The sequence below is a fragment of the Aotus nancymaae genome, unplaced genomic scaffold, assembly GCF_030222135.1.
Source record: "Aotus nancymaae isolate 86718 unplaced genomic scaffold, 86718_ANA_hifiasm-v0.15.2.pri h1tg000015l_1, whole genome shotgun sequence".
Classification (NCBI taxonomy): Eukaryota; Metazoa; Chordata; class Mammalia; order Primates; family Aotidae; genus Aotus; species Aotus nancymaae.
In genome coordinates, this window is record NW_026988427.1 from 1,219,944 (window position 1) to 1,240,335 (window position 20,392).

The 20,392-nt window shown below is 42.4% G+C and overlaps 2 protein-coding genes across 5 annotated transcripts in view; one reads left to right on the top strand and one right to left on the bottom strand.

Annotated features, from left to right (window-relative positions):
- Positions 1-20,392, top strand: part of DOCK2 (dedicator of cytokinesis 2) — a 437,527-nt gene that overhangs the window by 204,120 nt on the left and 213,015 nt on the right. The window lies entirely within an intron of this gene.
- The window catches only part of INSYN2B (inhibitory synaptic factor family member 2B), a 117,446-nt gene continuing 111,059 nt past the window's right edge, over positions 14,006-20,392 (bottom strand). For all 3 annotated transcript variants that reach the window (XM_012461119.2, XM_012461118.2, XM_064376546.1), the window contains one exon: positions 14,006-16,710. In XM_012461119.2, coding sequence (XP_012316542.1) covers positions 16,524-16,710 — 187 coding nt within the window. In that variant the 3' untranslated portion in view covers positions 14,006-16,523. The remainder of the gene's footprint in view (positions 16,711-20,392) is intronic.

Below are 20,392 nucleotides of genomic sequence, written 5' to 3' on the forward strand. Positions count from 1 at the left end.
TTGTGATTTGTGTTGCTGTAAATATACATGTGCAAGTGTCTTTTTCACATAATGACTTCTTTTCCTTTGGGTAGATACCCAGTAGTGAGATTGCTAGATTGAATGGTAGATCTACTTTTTGCTCTGAAAGGAATCTCTATACTGTTTTCCAAAGAGGTTGTACTAATTTACATTCACAACAGCAGTGTATAAATGTTCCCTTTTCCCAACATTCACGCCCACATCTATTGTTTTTTCACTTTTTAATAATGGCCATTCTTGCAGGAGTAAGGCGGTATCTCATTGTGGTTTTAATTTGCATTTCCCTGATGATTAGTGATGTTGAGAATTTGGATAGAATATTCTCCCTTATCAGGGAGAACAGGAAAAAAAAATCTACATTCTTTCTCCAGATAATTGGCAGGTGACTTTATGCCAATTTAATCTCTCTAGACCTTGTTGTTTTGGTGCAATAAACAATACCATATTTGAAATCTTCTTAGATATGAATTTCCTGACTTCGCTGATAATTCTTATTCTCTTTTTCTATCTCCCAAGCTCCTGAATCGGAGACCTAAAATAGATTTTGTTTCATGTGCCAGCCCTGGCTAATTGGGGCTGGCTGCTTGTAGAACTGTGTTGAGAAGTATGCAGAGCCTACATGTTGGCTCAGTGGGAAGAACTGGGGAATTGATTAGTGCTGTCTGTCATGGCATGAGATTGGAGAACAGTGATATATGCAAGATACTTGTAAATATTATGTATTTACTGCAACCATTGGTGTTTTTCTGGCCCAGTCCAAAAGCTCTTATATCAATAAGATTTTCTTGTACATATTCTTGGTTCCTTTAAAAAAGCTGTGTTATAAAAGCAGAAGGGTAATGGAAAAAACAGGCTTGGAGAGCCTGCCTTTCCTGGGGAATGATTTCTGCAGGTTACATGCCGTATTTTATCAAATGTAAGATGCACCATGATTTTATGTATCCATAAGAAAAAAACTTGCTACCAATTATAATGTGACACAAATTGTCATTTCAGAGATGTTAAAATATATTTTTTAAAAAGTGTGACTCAAAATGCCTACTGTGTAATGGATTGTATCTTGAGCCCTCACACACAGGTAGGCAGTTATTGCTATCTCCCATTGTTTAGGGGAACAGATTGAGTAGCAGAGCATGAAAGCATCATGTCTAAAGTTACACTGCTGGTAGGAATAAGCAGGATGTGAACCAGGGACACTGGAGTGCATATGTCTCTAGTCATCTTAGTTCCCTTCCAGGAAGATACTGTCCTGTCTCACAGGTCTTGGAGCAGCTTGAGAAAACATGTCCAGGCTTGTTTGTACGTGGTGAGGGCATGTTCCAGGAACCCTCCCTGGCTGATGCATCCTGTTACTGACTGCTCTAAAGGGGCTGTCCCCTGCCTTCCACCACCCTAGTGCTGGGGACGAACAATCCCATAGGGAGAATCAACCAGGGAACTTGAACACTACCAGAACTTCTTGGAAGGAAAACAATGTGGTGATTTTGTTGAAATTGGGATCTAGTCTTTATTTTGGGTATTTAAAATAAGCCTCTGGGTGATATATTTTGGGCCTAATTACCCCGGTTTTCACAGAGGAGTCTATTGAGTGATTAAATAAAGGTAAATGCTTGGCATCGTACCAGCTCCAGAAATTCAGAGTGGTTTGTTCAAAAAGAAAAAAAAAAAAGGGAAATTGGAGGTCACCCCGTCCTCTGCTGCTTCATCTCTTAATAGTGCTCGAGACTCCGGAAGGCATCTGTGTCATCAGAGACTGGGCTTCAAAGCTCTGACTTCACTTTTCACTCCTGGGACACCAAATTGGAAATGACCTATCTAAGCAAGCACTCTGAGCCAGACCATGAGCCCAGAGACTGAGCCAGGGACTACAGCAGGACAGTACAAACTCCTCCCAGCCCCAGTCCATGGCAAGCAGGAGGGAGGACAGTCTAGGACACGAGGATGCATGGTTCCCAGCCAGGAGTGGTTAGTTTGCTCTTGGCCTTCACTCAGTGCCCCTGAACCTTGTTGAAAAATAGTATTTATAATAAAGCTATCATTTAATGGAGCACATATCCTGTATGCTAGGCAAATAGCTAAGCACCTGATGTGTTTTACCTTACTTAACCTGCATCAGGTGCTCATATTTTACATCTGAGATAACTGAGACACAGACAGGTCATGTAACTTGCCTATAACCACACAGCTTGTTAGTGTAAGAACTAGGATCTGAACCCAGGGAGTACTGTTTTGGAGTCGCTCCCCTTAAATAGCATATTATACAGTCCTATGCTATGAATAACCAAGGTTATTCTTTAAGAATCAAATATTTTAAGGATAATAATAAGCACCTTAAACTCAGCTGCCACCTTGCCTGGATCATGGAATCTAATGAGATGATCTATGTGGCAACTTTCGGAAACATATAAAATGGCACAGAATATTTGGTGGTTTTGTGATGACAATGATATGTTGAGCATTGATCTTCTACATTCTGGTAATTAAACCACAAAAGCTGTAAACATAGTAAAAGAACATTTTGTTTATGTGAGTGTTGGTACTTATGAAATAGCAGGCTTAACAGAAGAGGACAAGGCTGGCATGGAGATTCCAAAGGGTTTTAGAGTCAAAGTGTCTTTCTCCTTCTCCTTCTGCCTTTAGCTCATCTCCAGGCACTGTTCATCCTGGTCCCTAAAGACCTTTCAACTCTAAATGCCTCCCTCCCACCGAGGCTGCTAGCCTGAGTCTAGCCATGACCATCTCTTATGGGTGTCCCTGGCCCTCAGGACAATGTCAATGATTGTTGACATTCACACCTACTAAGTGAATGAAAGATTTTTACCATCTGCTTTTATTTCCACACAAAATCATTCTTCTTCTTAACATGCAAGTGTTATTATTGTGACCTTTATGTTATGATTAGACTTGGAGAGTAAGGGAGGAGAAAGAGTTGTTGCTGAATAACTGGCCTGAGTGGAAAAGGATCAGGAGTGGGGAGCAGAAGAGTTCCTTTCACAGAATGTGCTGTCAGGATTAACAGTTCACATTTATGGAGCATTTGTGTGACCAAGATGGTACCAAGCACTTTAAGGGCATTATCTAATTTGGTCAGTGAGGCTGGCAATAATTAATATCTCCTCTCATAGAGGAAATGGCTGTTAAAGGGCTCCAGCACCTTCCCAGCATTGCAAGCCTGGGAAGGAGGAAACTAGGATCCATAGCTTCCTCAGAGAGAGAGAATCAAGTTAAGAAAGAAAATAGTATAAAATTAGACACAAGACCTGAAATGATAGTTTGTAGCCAAAAGGTGGCATCATGAGCTTAGGGTAGCTTGGTTGCAGCCTTATATGGTAATAGGGATGTGTGCAAGATTTTTGGCAGGGGAAGCATTTCCTTAATAAGGACTTTGATGAACAGACACCAGGGCATACTAGGCCTAAAATATATATGCAAAACATGGATTCATATCTCAGCTTTCAAAGGATCTGTAGCATGTCTGGACAGAAGTCATTTATCAGTGTAGACTTCACTGAACTGGAACTGGTTCTTGATTGTCACGAAAAACTTTAATGGGTGGAGAGGAAGTCTTGGTGCATTTTAAGTGGGAAGAGCATTTCTTGCCCTATCCCTTCTTGTGGTCTGCAAAACTCTTGTCATTCTATTAGGCTGTCTTTCTGGTTGTTCATTGTCCTTGTTTCGGTTACAACATTACTACATGTATTGGAATTTTCTCTTTACCTATCTATGTTTCACAGTAAAGTAAGACCCATGCGGGAAAGGACCATGTCCTTTTATCTTTCCATCCATCCTTCTATCCAGGGCATGGTGTGTAGTAGGTACTCAGTCCAAGCTATGGCAGTGAATTAAGGGAAAGAACAAACTAATTGAAGGAAAAAATTAATGACAAACTTTACAAAGTTCAATTTTAAAAATAAGGTGAATAAAGTTTTGTTTCATGACAGTCTTTCCTGTAAATATTTTTTAAAATATAAAATTCCCAAATACCTTACTAGCTCTGTGTGGCAGAATTCTTTCAGGCAAACTAAAATGTGAGAGCTGGGGCATGAAAGAGCATGCTTCGTTCTCCAAATCTTTCTCTGTCCCATGATTAGCTGCTGCAGAAATGAGAATTAACAGGAAACATGAGGTTGTTCAATTTGTTATGATAGCTACTGCATTCTCCCAGCTGTGTCCAATGGAGCAGACCTTTGATATGAGTAGGGAGTGCTCCTAGATAATGATGATGATGTCACTGCTGCCATTGCTGCTGCTGCTGCTACCATGTAAGTTTTACTTGATTCAGTACACATGCATATTAGTCCATTTTCACACTGTTATAAAGAACTGCCCAAGATTGGGTAATTTATAAAGGAAAGAGGTTTTATTGACTCACAGTTTCTCATGGCTGGGGAGGCCTCAGGAAACTGACAATCATGGTGGAAAGGCAAGCAGGCACATTTTACATGGTGGCAGGAGAGAGAGAAGGGAGAAGAACCCCGTCATAAAACCATCAGATCTTGTGAGAAGTCACTCACCAGCGTGAGAACAACCCCCATGGTCAGTCACCTCCCACCAGGTCCCTCCCTCAACAACTGCGGATTATGGGGATTACAATTCAAGATGAGGTTTAGGTGGGGACAGCAAAACCATATCAACATGCCTCATGTTTCTGCAGGCCCTGGAGAAGCTGCTGGCCAAGCTGGGGACTTCACTGGCCACACAGGTACTACAGCTATCAGCACCTAGAGAGAGAGAGAGAGAGAAAGAGAGAGAGGTGTATCTGCAGCTGTCAGCACCAAGAGAGAGAAAGACAGAGAGAGAGAGACAGAAAGAGAGGTGTATCTGCAGCTGTCAGCACCAAGAGAGAGAAAGACAGAGAGAGAGAGACAGAAAGAGAGACAGAGAGACAGAGAAACAATTTTGGAATTATTCAGCAAGTGCTAGGAAATACAGTCACACAGAATGACTAGTCCGTCATCAAATCCTAATAAAATTACCTCCAGATATCTTGGTGCCTTTCAGTTTCTGTTAGTGGAGCTAGACAAATCTGATTTGGGACAAGTGATTTTAAGTGTGTTCTTAAAGGTAAGACTCCACTGTATCTCTTGTCCTATTTTCTGGCACTGAGAGGCCAGCTTTTTCTTGTTCTTGGAAAACTTGAGAAACAGCATATCTGCCATTTGTGCATTGGTGAGTACCTCTATCCCTGACATTGCTTTCTAAGTGCTGTGGAATTCAGAACAAGCTATGCTGCTTGAAAGGAGTTGACAGGCTGGGAGCCAGTGTCCCCCTTTCCTCAAGGAGGGAGGAGGCCTCCTCATTCCACAGTTAGAAAGTCTCTTCACAGTGCATATTCCCATTTTGCTTCTCTGTAAAGTTGGGCTAGTAATAGTCATTACCTGCCAAGCTTGTGGTAAAGACCCAATTAAAACATGTGTGAAGCTCCCCGTACAAGGCTTAACACATAGTAGGCCCTTGGTAATTAATAGCTATTATTATTCCCCTTGTGGGCTGTCTTCTCCCTACTTTGACACAGATGTCAGGAATAAGATTACAAACTGTTTTACAGCCCTGTCTTGAGATCTTTTCTGGATTTGTGAAGTAATATCCAGCTGTCGCTATGGCTGGGCTATGAAGAAAGCCTCTATGAGGCACGCTGTGTCTTCTGTGAAGGCCTGGAACCACACTGGAAGGAGAAATCCTATCATGAGTGTCCTTCCCTGGGGGTGTTGTTGAGGATCTGACAATGCCTGCTATGCTTTGGCTGTGTCCCCACCCAGATCTCATCTTGAATTCCCACATATTATGGGAGGGACCTGGTGGGAGGTAATTGAATCATAGAGGCAGGTCTTTCCTGTACTGTTCTCCTAATAATGAATAAGTCTCATGAGATCTGATGACTTTAAAAAGGGGAGTTTCCCTGCACAAGCTCTCCTCTCTTGTCTGCCACCATGTGAGATGTGACTTTCACATTCTGCCACGATTGTGAGGCCTCCCCAGCCAAGTGGGACTGTAAGTCCAATAAACCTCTTTCTTTTGTAAATTGTCCAGTCTCAGGTATGTCTTTGTAAGCAGCATGAAAATGGACTAATACACTGCCCCTGGGAAAACCATGTTGGAACAATTGCTAATGAAATAGGCTCTCCGCAAATCTCAGCCCCGTCACCCCTGTCCAGGGCACTGACCTTAAGTGACTCAAAGGAGTCAGTTCTGTCCAATGATCCTTCAAAAATCAGAACCCATTTTTCTACATTTATGCTACATTCATGCAGTGATGCATTTGTGCAGCCATTAAATGATATTTATGGTGATTTTTAATAACACAAGACTATTCTGTGAATTCTATACAGAGAGAGGGTTGCAGGAATGAAGCAACAACAACAACAATAATAACAATAAAGTCATCGAGGAAACTGAAGTTCAAGGAGGGGAAAGAAATATGGATCCTCACCAGAGTTCTAATGCTCAGATTGTGTTAGTATCTTCTGCTTAAAGGACCCATGACTTGCACATTTCTGGAGTTTTCCTTTTTTTTTTTTAAATTGCATTTTAGGTTTTGGGGTACATGTGAAGAACATGCAAGATTGTTGCATAGGTACACACATGGCCGTGTGATTTGCTACCTTCCTCCCCATCACTTATATCTGGCATTTCTCCCCATGCTATCTGTCCCCAACTCCCCACCCACTGCTGTCCCTCCCCTAGTTCCCTCCAACAGACCCCAGTGTGTGATGCTCCCCTCCCTGTGTCCATGTGTTCTTATTGGGAGTTTTACTTTTAAAAAAATCATTTTGCTTTCCTTTTATAATCAGGAAAAATAACTTTAATACAATTTCTTTAAAAATAGGAATTAATGAGACAGTCAAACTTACTGAAACTTTTTTTTGAGACAGAGTCTCACTGTCTTGCCCAGGCTGGAGTGTGGTGGCATGACCTCAGCTCATTGCAACCTCTGCTTTTCAGGTTCAAGGGATTCTCATGCCTCAGCCTCTCAAGTAACTAGGATTACAGGTGTCCACTACCACACCCTGCTAATTTTTATATTTTTAGTAGAGATGGGGTTTCACCATGTTGGCCAGGCTGGTCATTATTATATATTCTCCATTTTCATATTGTCTCCTAATTCATTCAACAAACATATACAAAAGCATTTAAAGAATCTCAGGCAACTTGAGAAGCCCTTGGAGAGTTTCAGAGATGGAAATGACAATTCTGTCTCCCCAGGACTTTATTTCTGGTGGAGATGAGCATGAGAGATTGACAAAAGAAATGTTGATATGACATGAAAAGTGGCAGCCTGCACAACATGCTGTGGGTACTTGGAGGATGGAGTGACTAATTCCACGGCAATGGCGGGGGATGATCAGAAAAAGTTGCAGAGAGGAGGTGACATTTAAATTGCAACTTGCTGTCTGGCATCGGAGTTAAGAGCCCAGGCTCCCAAGTTTGTCAGACCTTGAAAGAACTCCAGCCTTCACCACCTCCTACCTGTGGACTCTGATAGATTACTTATCTCACCCTAAGCCTCTATTTATTCTTCTAGAAAATGGGGGTAATCATAAAATACCTTGTGGTAATTTTTTGAAGAACAAATGAGATAATAGAAGCAAAGCCTTTAGTAATAGCTCATTGTAACTTTAAGAAACTAGAGCTTTTATTATCACTATCAGTAGTAATAATGCTACTGTCCTTTTCTTTCCCCTAAATTAAAATTATTTCCTATGGTAGATAGGTGATAGAATAGTGTCCCTGGTTGGGGGAACAGCATGTGCAAAGTCACTGATAGGTAGTAGCCTGTGACTTTTTAGAAAGTGACAAGGAGATGGAGTTGGGGGAAGTAGAATAGGAAGTTAGGCTATAAGCACTAGGTTGGTGTTAGATTATAAGGAGCCTCATTTGTAGGGGAAGGAGTTTTTATGCTCTAGGATAGTAGTGGGATGCAACTAGAGATATAAAAATCAGGAAATGACACTGCTATGTGTGTGTCTTAGAGAGAGGCCCCAGGCAGTTATGAGGGAGTAGAAAATGGTAAGAGAACATAGACTTTGAAGACCAGTGCAGGGGTCCACGTGGAAGAGACAAGGGCTTCCGATGGTGAAGTGTTCCAATTAAACTAAACGAGACTTCCTGGATTTGGACATTACAAGGTGAGGAAAGCTGCTTCTACTCTCATGGAGTTTAACATATGGTAGGAAAGGGGAAAGATAATGAGAAAGAGTCACAAACGAATACGTATTAGTCTGTTTTCACACTGCTGTAAAGACATACCCAAGACTGGGTAATTTATAAAGAAAAGAAGTTTAATTGACTCACAGTTCCATGTGGCCAGGGAGGCCTCAGGAAACTTACAATCATGACAAAAGGCAAAGGGATAGCAAGGACCTTCTTCACATGGCAGCAAGAGAGAGAAAGAGCAAAGAGTGAGGAGTGAAGGGGGAAGAGCCCCTTATAAAACCATCAGATCTCTTGAGATCTCACTATCATGAGAACAGCCGGGGGCGGGAAGGGGGTGACTGTCCCCATGATCTGATCACTTCTTACCAGGTCTCTCCCTCAACACCTGGGGATTATAACTCAAAATGAGATGTGGGTGGGGACACAAAGCCTAACCGTGTCAGAATACAAGGATAGCATTTGGATGGGTTCAGAAGGAGGCAATGTGACATCCACGTGGGGCAAGTCAGAAAAGGACACCTGTTTATTGTCAGAAGCTACCCACTGGCCCCTGAGCTCTTTGGGACCAGAGTGGTATCTGCACTGCATTTTCCCTTCAGTGTCCTTGGCAGCTCGCCTGGCAGAGATAAGGAGCTTGATGACTGTTTACTGAAAAAAATGATTACAGACTGAGTTTCATCTGAGATTTTTTGACCCAAGGGGTGCATATTAGTGGAGATGAGGCAGAGCTTCAGTCCTTGAAACTCACTCCAGGTCAGCAGCCTGAGTTTATGAGTGTTGATGTTTTGTGTTGCTTTGATTTTGCTCCCTTTGATCCCTGACTGTCAACTACTGAAGGTATATTGTTTTCTATTTTAAAACAAAAAAGCACACCAAAGACATTGACAATAGCAAGTAACTTCTCATCACCTCCATCATCCATCCGTGATTTCTGCCTGTGGAATTGAGTTCCATTGGGCTTGGTGTGTTCAGTGGAAGAGCTGTGTGAATCACTCTCAAGTTCAGCAATTAACATGACTCAGCTCTTGGTTCATGAGCAAGAAGGCTTTTCTGTCAGCATAACCAGGGTATCATAGCACTGTGTCTGCTGCCTGGGAAACCAAGGTGAAGCACTGAGTAGAGGTCACCATGTTTAGCTAATGATTTAAGAAATAAAGGTTTTTGTCAGGAACAAACATATGGGTTTCATTAGAGTAAAATTTAATATAGCATACTTACGGATTCTAAGAATTTGTGAAAGCCATTTATGATAATAAAGCTGTTATTTGCTTCTGAGCAAATAATCTTTTGGTGTGATTTTACTGTCTTTTCATTTTTGTTGTGGTTTAAGCCAAGGCAAAAAGCTTTGCCCAAAAGTTTCCTTTAGTTAGACCTTGTCTCTTTGAAATTGCATTTTGTCTGGAATGGTCTAGTTCACATATAATAAATTCTAGCACTTTAATAGAAACATTACAGGGAAAAATAGTTAACAATCTGTTTTAATTTCAAAACATTTATTCTTTCATATGGTACGGCGGTATTTTGGTAAAATGTGCAAAATGCATTGAGATTTAATTATGATGACAGTTTATTCTGAAACAATGTTAAACTGGGCCATCAATAGGTCTTGGCAAGGAGAGGGGTATTGGGGCAAACATTAGTGTCTTTTTATTCCTGGGTCCTGAATGCCATGTGGACCTCAGGAGAGTTAGAAGCCTTGGGCACATTACCAGTTGCAGGCTCTAATTTCTGCAAAGAGCTGAGACTAGGGCGTGATGGTGAGGAGGTAGAAAAATTGCTCTTTCCAAGTTGCTGTTTTCTATTCCTCAAGGACTTAAGTTTCTCTTTGGGGAAGACTGGTTATTTGTTCTAGGAACAAAACTGAAAAAAGAAAAATCGTACATATATAAACCAAAACCACAGTAATAGGTCATTTAGTTCTAGAAAGTAAATAATCCAGCAATCATTTTGGGAATATACTGTGAAATAACTTGAATGCAGAAACTCTTAATTTAAAAGATATGTATTCTGTTTAAGTCTATATATGTTGGTTTTATATTTGATTAAGTGTTAAGCTTCTGAAGATCCTTTTGGTTTTGGTGGGGAGCAGAATGAGCATAGAGAGAATTGTTTCTTTATGTATACATTTATACCATATACCATTAGGGACTATACCCACTAAGGGAACCATCCCAATATGGGGACTGAAGGACAAGGGATAAACTGGGGATTAATTTTTAGTGTCTTCCCACTGAATCCAATTTACTCATTAATTTATTTCTGCAACAAATTTTAAACCTCATTGTGGTACATGCTGGAGATACAAAGGCAAGCAAGAATAAGTAAGGTTCCATCCTTAGGAGGACTACAGGCTAGATAGAGAGATACCTTGATCAAAGAATGGCAGAGATATATGTACAAGGACAACTGCACCAAAGACTTTTGATGACAAGGTCCCTTGTGCCAGGCAAATATCTAAGGAGGCGTATTTGGCATGGTCTGGGCTGAATTGGTGGTAGTCATGGGAGATATGACCTGCGAAACTCCAACCGAGCTGCAGGCTGGGCAGGGAGGGTGGTGTGGGTGGGGGAAGTATTGCAGGCAGGAAGAGCAGGAGCCCTTAGGGACTGAAGGCACTGTGGGTCCAAGAAGCCTTGCTGAGACTAGAGGACAAACACTGAAAGGGCCTGTGGTGGGAGTTTACAGGAGAGGCAGGGCAGGTTGTGCAGAGCTTTGGTCCACAGCAACAGACTTGGTCTTACTTCTTAAGTAGATAAGGAAGCCACTGAATGGTTCTAAGTCAGAGTGTAACCTTATTCCCATCCAAATTTTGCAATGATTGTTTTGGCTACTATGTGGAGCAGATACTTAAGAAGTGAGAGAGGGGCTGGGTGTGGTGGTGTGCACCTGTAATCCCAGCACTTTGGGAGGTTGAGGTAGGAGGATTGTTTGAGCCCAGAAGTTTGAGACCAGCTTGGGCAACATAGCAAGACTCAGTCTTTACAGAAAATAATTATTTAAAAAAAAATTAGCAGGTCATGGTGGTAAGAACCTGTAATACCAGTTACTGGGGAGGCTGAGGTGAAAGGATTGCTTGAGTCTAGGAGTTTGAGGATGCAGTGAGCTATGATAATGCCACTGCACTCCAGCCTGGGTGGCAGAGTGAGACCCTGTTTCAGAACATATTTAAAAAATAAGTGTAAAAGAAGAGAGAGAGTACACATGGGGAGACCCATTGGCGAGGTTCCTGCAGAGGCCAGTTGAGAAACAAAGTGGGTTTAGAACAGGATGCCCACAGTGGAGAGACACGCTTACCTGAGAACTTGGCTTAGTCTGGCAGTGAGAGAACCAAACTCTGTGTGTTGCCAATGGATGCGTCCCTGCTCTTTATGGGCTGAGAGTTCTGTAGGAGGCAGAGAGAAATTAGACATTTGCAAAACCTCAGGAGTAGGGGTGGTATGATGTGGTCCGTAGAAATTTAGGCTGCAAATCAGTTAAAAGAAGATGGGGAGGAAGTTGAGGTGAAAGTATTCAAAAATGGGATTATGTTCATTAAACAGTCAAACGTGGTTTGTGCCAAACGCTGGCAATGTTGGATTAGGATTTGTCCCCCGCATTTTTTCTTGCAAGCAATGCTTGATGGGCGTAGTGATCATAAAACATCTTTGTTTCTTGAAACTTATAAAAAGAAATACATTTTTAGCATACAGCAAGTTGCCTTGAGCAGCTTAAAATGAGAGCCTTTTCAAGTGAAGGTTATATCGAGAACTCAGCTCAGCTAATGAAGGTAAGAACGGGTTTCAAGTCTAGCCTCATGCTTCCTGGAATGGCCCTGGCCCCTCACACATTCCACCCACCACCACAGTGCTCCCAACACCTACCTCCCCACAGGATTGCTATAAGGCCTGGGACAAATCATCCAGCCTTCCTTAATTGACTCATGCTTAAAATGGAAGGGACCTGACTCTTAAGGTCTCTTTCACCTCTAGGATATTTGATTCCATGCAACAAGAGTCTTTAATTCCCAGAGTGTTGTGCTGTATTTTATGTGCCCATGTGCTCTTCTGAATCACAGAGGACTTTATTACTTAACATTCATTGTCATGGTTTCTGGTAGAGCCCCCCCTTTTTTTTTTTTTTTTTTTTTTTTGAGACAGACTCTTGCTCTGTCACCCAGGCTGGAGTGCAGTGGAGTGATCACAGCTCACTGCAGGCCTCCCTGTCCTGGGTATAAGTTATTTTCCTGACAAGCAGGGACCACAGGTGCCAGCCACCACTCCTTGTTAATTTTTTATTTTTTGTAGAGACGGGGTCTCTCTACGTTGCCCAGGTTGGTCTCAAACTCCTGAGCTCAAGCAATCCTCCCACCTTGGTCTCCCAAAGTGTTGGTATTACAGGTGTGAGCCATCATGCCCAGCCCTGGTGTCCTAAGGCCAGGAAATGTTCTTCCCTTGCCCCGAGAAAATCTTAAACCAGTTTCTGAAAACCACTGCAGCTTCACGGATGTATCTTTCTCTCTCCCAATTTACTTCAATCCACAAATGACTGAATATGCATTTGTTCAGCCCCTGGCCTGATATATACCCTATATTGTGCTCTGGGCTGTCACTTAGTCAATTGTCAAGGCACTCTTCAGAGGCGGGGGGTATGTCAGAGGAAGCAGAGGCTCACAGAAGCTAAGTAACTTGCTCAAGGTCATGCAGCAAGAAGAAGGTAGCAGAATGCAGTCAAACCCGAGACTTCTGATTCTGTGTCCAGGGTTTGTTTTTGTTTCTGTAAATTGGGATTTCCCAAAGTAGGAGAGTCACTCTCCAGTAAACAAGCTGATTTTAGATGGTTCATAGAGAAGGCAGGAAAAAGAATACCGAATCACAGGACAGGAAAGTTGTCTTCATTTCAGTTCTCTCTCAAACATCCTGATTAGTCACGTAGAAAATGGGCTTCGTGTGAATGTGGCTTCAGTATGTGTTGAATATTTGCTAATATCCAGTCTTAACAAACAGAGCTGGTCTCAGGCTTAGCAGCCTCAATAGCATCAGGGTTTAGCAAGAATTTAATAAGATGTATTTTTATTTCATCTTCTATTTTCGGGACATGATGTTGCTTTTCTTCACATTGGTGATATAAATTTGGCTTTTAAGGAAAAAAATTAAGGGGGAAATAATTAAAGAAAAGAATAATTAAAGAAAAGAATTAAAGAATAAATTAGAGTTCAGGTGTCTGAGCATAATGATACAAATCACGCATGTGCATCCATGGGAATGAGGCTGGGAGCAGCTCCATTGATCCATGCGCCTCTCTCATTCATGGGGCACATGGGACTTCATTTGATCATTGTGACACTAAGTTCTGAATCTGCTCTGCATTTATTTCCCTTAGAAATATATGGAAGCAATGATAATGAAAGCCATACTCGTCCCTAGGACCACTGAGGCATCCTTCTTAAGTATACATTTTATAACCCAAATCAACCCAAGCTAGTAATGGAGTCTTAAAACCTAGGAAAAATATGTACGTTTATTGCAAAAGATAATATCCCATTTAAAACAGTTTAGAAACTTACAAAACCTTACATCAGTACGTCGTCTTTAAGAAGGTGCTCTATAGATGAGCTGGTATTAAGTTCCAAGGATAATGAATACGCATTTATGCATTGTTTTTTAAACTACAGAGAAAGCAGCTACATAAACTCCTGCAATTTAAGTCTATGTATTGGTCTTTTTCCCTTCAATTTTATAAAAGTAATTTTTGCTAAATTAATCTCTCTCCAGAAAATCAGATAACCTCGAGTACAGCATTTCTGTAGAATATCATGGCAGATGTTACATAATATTTTACAAAGAAGCAGTGATTTTCACATGAATAAAGGAGTATACAGTTTTGGTATATGTGTGTATGGTGTTTTAAACATAGAGACGATCATTTTTGTTCATCAGGAAAATGTTTCTGGAATCCTGTTTCCTCATAGTGATTTTAAATATCAAATTTTCAGAAGAGAACTCCTTTCCAGTTTCAGGTCAGTGGCCCAAGCAATGCAGTGTTGTGCTTTGGTGTAGAATCAGTATAGCCTTGTTTGGTTGTATTTCTAGAAATGTCAACATTTTCTAGTCCCACTTTTATTTAATTTAGTTAAGGGTTCATGTGAGCGCCCCAACTAGAAATATGTCTATGACCACATGAGCTTATTAATTTTGTGTGAGATACCTCAAACATCTCTTTATCTTGCCAGGCTAACTTTGGCCAGTGATCCAGTTCAGCTCTGAGTCACTCAGCTCACATAATATGGAGCGTGCTCAGAGTTTATAAAGTAGGAAAGCATATGTTCTTATCTCTATTCAAGGATGGATAAATAGGCCCTGGAAATTTAAGCCATTTGCCAAAGGTTAGTGAGATAGACTGCTTGGTTGCCTGGGTCTCTTAATTCTAGGAACAGGATTATTTGCATTCTAGCATGATGTCCGAGAATATAAATTCATATGAAATTAGCGTAAGCAAAGCAAATTAAGATGGAAGCTCTACTACAAGATAAAATTACATAAGAGATCCCAAATGATTTCACTTTATTGGATTATCCTCTATTCTGTTCTTTTCCAATGCTGGGGCCAACTGAGAGTTGATCGTATGGATACAGAAAGATGAATCTATGGCTTTTAGCCAGTGGTAGCATATCTTATTGAAATGTGGCTTCTTAAGTATGACAAGTGTATTTATCTTAATTCTAACATGATGTTATATATTCCGGTCTCATTCTGTGGGCTTAAACATTATACTAGAAACAGAACAAGAACATCTTGAATGACATTCCAAGACTTAAATAGTGCAAGCTGAGATTCCTTGCCAAATTTCCCTTTCATTCTCACTGAAATAGCTTTGTGCAGTGCATCGCTGTGACAGGGGAAGGTGAAACCGTCAGAGTGGTTTGCTCAATTAGTCTCAATTTGCGGTGGGGTATGTACATCCCACGAACACACAGGATGCTGTGCTCTGAAAGATTCTGGCTTAGACATTGGGTCTTCAGCAAAGGGAATTACAAAATACCTTCTTCGCTTAATGTATGTTTAGTTTTAGGTTCACTTTCTAGCAGTGTCAATCTCACCACAGGCTGATAGAGAATTTAATTCAACCAGAAGGAATCTGAGGCTATCCATCCTACCCCTCATTCCCAAGAGTATGTAGCAATTACTTAATTATATTACTTCAGTTGTTTGTTCAGCCATGCAAGTTTGACTGGATCCATATGTATGTAGGTCTTGTCAAAAGAAGGAGCCAGACTTCGAAGAACTCAGACTTTGGGATAGAAAGATATTTAAAACTAAAATGGAAAAACTATATCCTCATTCCCAGTCCTGCTGCTTTATCAATCAGTTGACCATGGCCTGATCACCAGGAAGGGAGACTGTCGATTAATACATGTTGGAACCTATCTACATGGCTGATTCTGGGATGAAGGGGTGAGAACAGTGTTGTGTTTTATCTTAGCCTTATTTATGTTACTCATAAGATGTAATTGATGGACAGGCTGCTGGATCTCATGATTTTGAATGTTGCAGGTAAGTTAACTGTAGAGTCTTAAAGTTCACACCGAAAACAGATTCTACCCATTTGCCAGGTGGTCTCAGGCCCCAGAAGCATGATGGTTTATGGTGGGCCCTGGAGCAGCTACAACTGCTGAAATCCGCTTTGAATTACAGTTGTCCAGCACAGCCACATCAAGTCCCTTAAACCCTGGGGTCACCTGACTCTGCCATAGGCAGAAAGGCACTCGCAGCATGAGATGACAGAGGCTTGATTTGGGATCAAGGGGCTAATTAAAAAGGAAAACAACCGAACACACCGGGGTGATCTTGCATTTTATGCCCTGCCCACTTTTCTTGTGCTTATGTATGCTGATATCTTAGAAAACTGCCAGTTTATCTCATTTTTTCTGGGGTACCTGCTAATAACTTATAACCTCCCTCTATCTTCTGGCTCTGCACAACACTTTTTTTTTCTTTTGGGTTGATGAACCCAGGATGGGAAGGAAGTACTTATTGGCATCGTGGAGGTGTTGGAATGTGTAGTGGAGGGTTTTGCTCATGGTGGGAATCTGGACTTGCAACTCAGCATGAGGTCTGCCTGAGTGGACAGGGAACTTGGCAAGTGGTCACTCTAGTGTCTGTGAAGCCCTCAGCAAGTAGTGGCACACACCCAGGTTAAGGATGGTGGTCAGGTGTCCAGCAGTGGCTACATCAGCTCCAAGACTCTTCTGTTTCACAGGCCAAGGGGCTTACAGCCCAGAGACTTTGCAAAGAAGCAGGGCAGGCCTTAAGTGCAGTGGATTTCCCATCTCAGGGAAGTAAGCAGGGGGCTGGGGGATGGTCCCAATCAGCTCAGATCCACCAGAAGCATTTCTTTTTCACCTTCTTGGTTTTCCGCCTTAAGTCCTGCTTTTCCGGGACTGGGGGTTCTGCTGGGGACTTTGGTGGAGGCGATGCCTCTTCAACTGGCTCTGCTTCCTCCAGACTCTGTAGAACTTCATGGAACCTGCCTTCCTGCTGCCGGAAATCATACTCTACACTGAAAAACACAGAGAGGAAGGAAGGAAAGTAAATTTGAATAAGCACAGGCTGATTTAGCATCACTCAGCCCCAGCTAACATGGAAGACCATGAGTTTTGGGATCAAATTCCCGATCCTTAGCTACCTACTGGCTGTTTGACCTTGGGAAAATGATGCCACCTCTCTGAACCTCTAGTTCTTCATTGATTGAATTGGAACATGTAATGCCTTCCTCACAGGGACGTTATTAAGTGTCAGTGAGACATGTAGCATGGCAGCTTGATGGCAAGTGTTCTGTAAATGTTGGCTCCAGTTTCTTTCTTAATCATTAATGGTTTTTGTTGCATGTGTTATGCATGAAAACTGTCTCATTATTAAAAGATTTAGGTAATACAGAGGAACGTACAAGAAAACTGCAGCTCAGTTTCATCATCTGTAAAATGGAGGTCATATTAGCACCTATCTCAAAGGCTTTCTTTGGAAGTAACGTGTGTAAACTGAGATAATATAAACAAAGTGCTAAGAGTAGTGCCTGGCATGCACTAAGTCCTCCGTCTGTGTTAGCTCCTATTACAGCTATCATCATCATCATTAACATTATTCCTACCAATATATTACACCTTGCTTCTTGAACTGCATCCCAACTTAAAGATGTATCTTGGAGAGGTTTACATGTAAGACTGCCTTGTAGTATTCCTCAATATGATGTATTTAAATATTCCTCTATTGATGGATGGACATTTCCCAACCTCTTTTTGTTGTTGTTGTTGTAGGCTGTTTTACTTGTGTGTTTTGGTGTCATTAACATACAGACTCCATTGTCCTGTGCTGATTATCATAAACATCTGCTAAGTAACAGTGAAACTGTTGCAGACCAGGGGTCTCTGAGGTCAGGGGAGGTAGGAGTTGAGCAGAGGCCTGGCCTGTGGGGAGTGGGTGCTGATGCTGTCTGTGGCCTCTGCATGTCTGGGAGTCAGGCCAGCAGGCCTCAGGGGCTCTCAGCCTGCTTCCTCACTCTGGCTAACCCTCCCCAGAACCCAGAGAGCTGGGCCAGAAAGAACAAATCCTCTTAGACATCCCTGTGGGCTGAGCATGGGTTCCTTCTGTCCTTAATTGTCCACTTTCCTCCGTAAGAAGGATTTACTTACAGAAGAGTTTTCAGTGCCAAGATGCTTATAAGAAGGCTCTTAAGCTTTTCGATGTGTTTGTTACCTGGTTTCATATCAGGGGTCTCAGAAGGCCCAAGGATAAGGAGCTAGCATGGGAGAGTGGAAAGTAGAGAAAATGTGATCATGAAAACAGTGCATTTTCCTTGTTTAGCCAGGAGGAGAATGAAATGTTGCATCTGGAAGACCAAAGACCCCATGTTGGTTTGTGAAGTGGCATGACTGGCCAATGCCTTTATGCCCTGCAAGTGCTGAAAAACAGCTGTCATTAAAGGGACATCTGCCCTTGCTTACTATCCCCATGTCACCTCCCAGGGCTGGGGACCCCAGTTAGTGCTGCTGCAAAGGCATGTTGCCGCCGTTGCCATGCATGAAAAATGAAGCCCCAAAGGATGCCTTGCTCCTAGCATTCTGAGATGGAAGAGGCAGGGCTGAAGAGTCAGAGGGGCGAGGGGGCCTGTTTTATAGCCAGACCGATAAGGTGTTAGTTCTTAAGGAGCACTAGGTAATGGTGTTTGATTTTTTTGTTTCTGTATTTTTCATCCGGGCTTTCTTCTCCTCCACTTACATCCCTTCTCTTTCTGTTCTCCCTGGCCCTCTATAGGGCCATAATCCTGGCTGGATGATCTATATAATGGATGAAACCCAGGCTGTGTTTTTTAAAGCAAAGCTCCACAATTTAACTGTGAGATCTTGGGGAAGTCATTGCCCACTTCCAGTCTGCTGTGCCCTCATTTGCAAAATAAGTAGTACCTACTCAAAGGATCTCAGTGAAGCTTAAATTCTATGTGCATATACAACACACGGCACAGAGTAGGCACCAAATATTCAGCCAGTCATTTGACAAATGAGCATCTTCTATGTGGCAGGCCCTGTTCTGACTGCTGAGGAAGGAATGGTATGCAGACAATCTCTCTGGCCTCTTGTCACTGCTAATCCAGTGACTCTGTGTCCTCAGTGAATTCTGGCATCAGTAGCAAAGCTCAGGATTTGCCAGGCCAGTGGGCAGAGGTATCTACAGACTCATACTGACTCTCTATTTCAGGAGTCTCTATTTCAGGAAAAGCTCTCAAACCGTGTTTTTTCTCTGCTCTCACACCACAACAACAATCATCAATACAGAAGAAGACTTCTATGACCAAATGTGTGGGAGTTTCTCCCCACTACCAAGCAGCGGCCACCAACTGGGTATCTTCCAATTCACTTCCAGCGCTATCTACCCAGAGATAACATCAGATTCCACAGACTGGGGGCTCAGTCCCACAAGACATCCCCCTTGTTCCCCTCACTTACAAGTCCAGGCCCCTGGAACTTCTGAGCAACTTGCTCCAAGTTGGGGTTTCCAGAATCCCCTCTTTGAGTTTGATTAATTTGCTAGAGTGGCTCACAGAACTCAGGGAAACACTTACAGTTACTGGTGTATCATAAAGGATATTGCAAAGGATACAGACAAAGGGATGCATGGGGCAAAGTGTGGGGGCTTCGGCCTCCTGCAAAACATTCCATCCATCATCAGTCCATCCTGCTCTCGGCCTGACACTGTACCAGGTTCCAGGAACTCTACAGTAAGTTAGACAGATGTGAATACTAAAGTGTTTGAGATAGATTATTAAATCATAATTGCTTTCAAAAGGTACTTCTTATTTCTCTCAACTCCTCCTACTTTACAGTTTTTCAACCATACGCTTCTACTAAATTATGTAAACACACACATGCACCAGCTGCCTTCCTCCCCTTATATGTAAAGTGTCTCTGACTTCATAATTCAAATAAACAAACAACGACAACAAACCACCTGAGTCCGACAAGATTTACAAGCGTCCTAATACCTGCTTAAGAAAAATAGGCCGGGCACAGTGGCTCACGCCTGTAATCCCAGCACTTTGGAAGGCCCGGGTGGGAGGATTGCTTGAGGCCAGGAGTTTGAGACCAGCCTGGGCAACGTAGCAAGATCCCGTCTCCACAAAAACTAAAAAAATTAGCCATGTGTGGTAGTGTGTACCTGTGGTCCCAGCTACTGGGGAGGCTGAAGTGAGAAGATCACTTGAGCCCAGGAAATTGGGGCTACAATTAGCTATGAGTGCACCACTGCACTCCAGTCTGGGTGACAGAGTGAGTCCCCATCTGAAAAAGAAAATGATATTAATGCCCTGGGTGATTCCAGAATGTGTATAGAACCAACAGGCCTGGGTAGAAAAGACCAGGAGATGGAAACTTTGTCTCACTGTCACAACTTGAAGTGCAGCCCAATATAGAGGGTGGAGTGAGGCCCCAGAGGTGAACACTCTTGGGTTTGAATGGATGCTACAGCACTTCCTGACTGAGTGACCCTGGGCAAGTTTCTTCTCTTTCCACAGCTCAGTTGAACTTGGGAGTTACACTAGCTACCTCGCCGGCTGGCTGTGCAGATGGGGCACAGTCACAGGTGAAGTCACTGCACACGGAGCACGGTCTCGGCCCACTCCACTTTTCCTTACTAGGTCCTTTGCCTTCCCGTCTCAGCTCCTGGCTTCCACCTTCAGCTCTTCAGTAGCT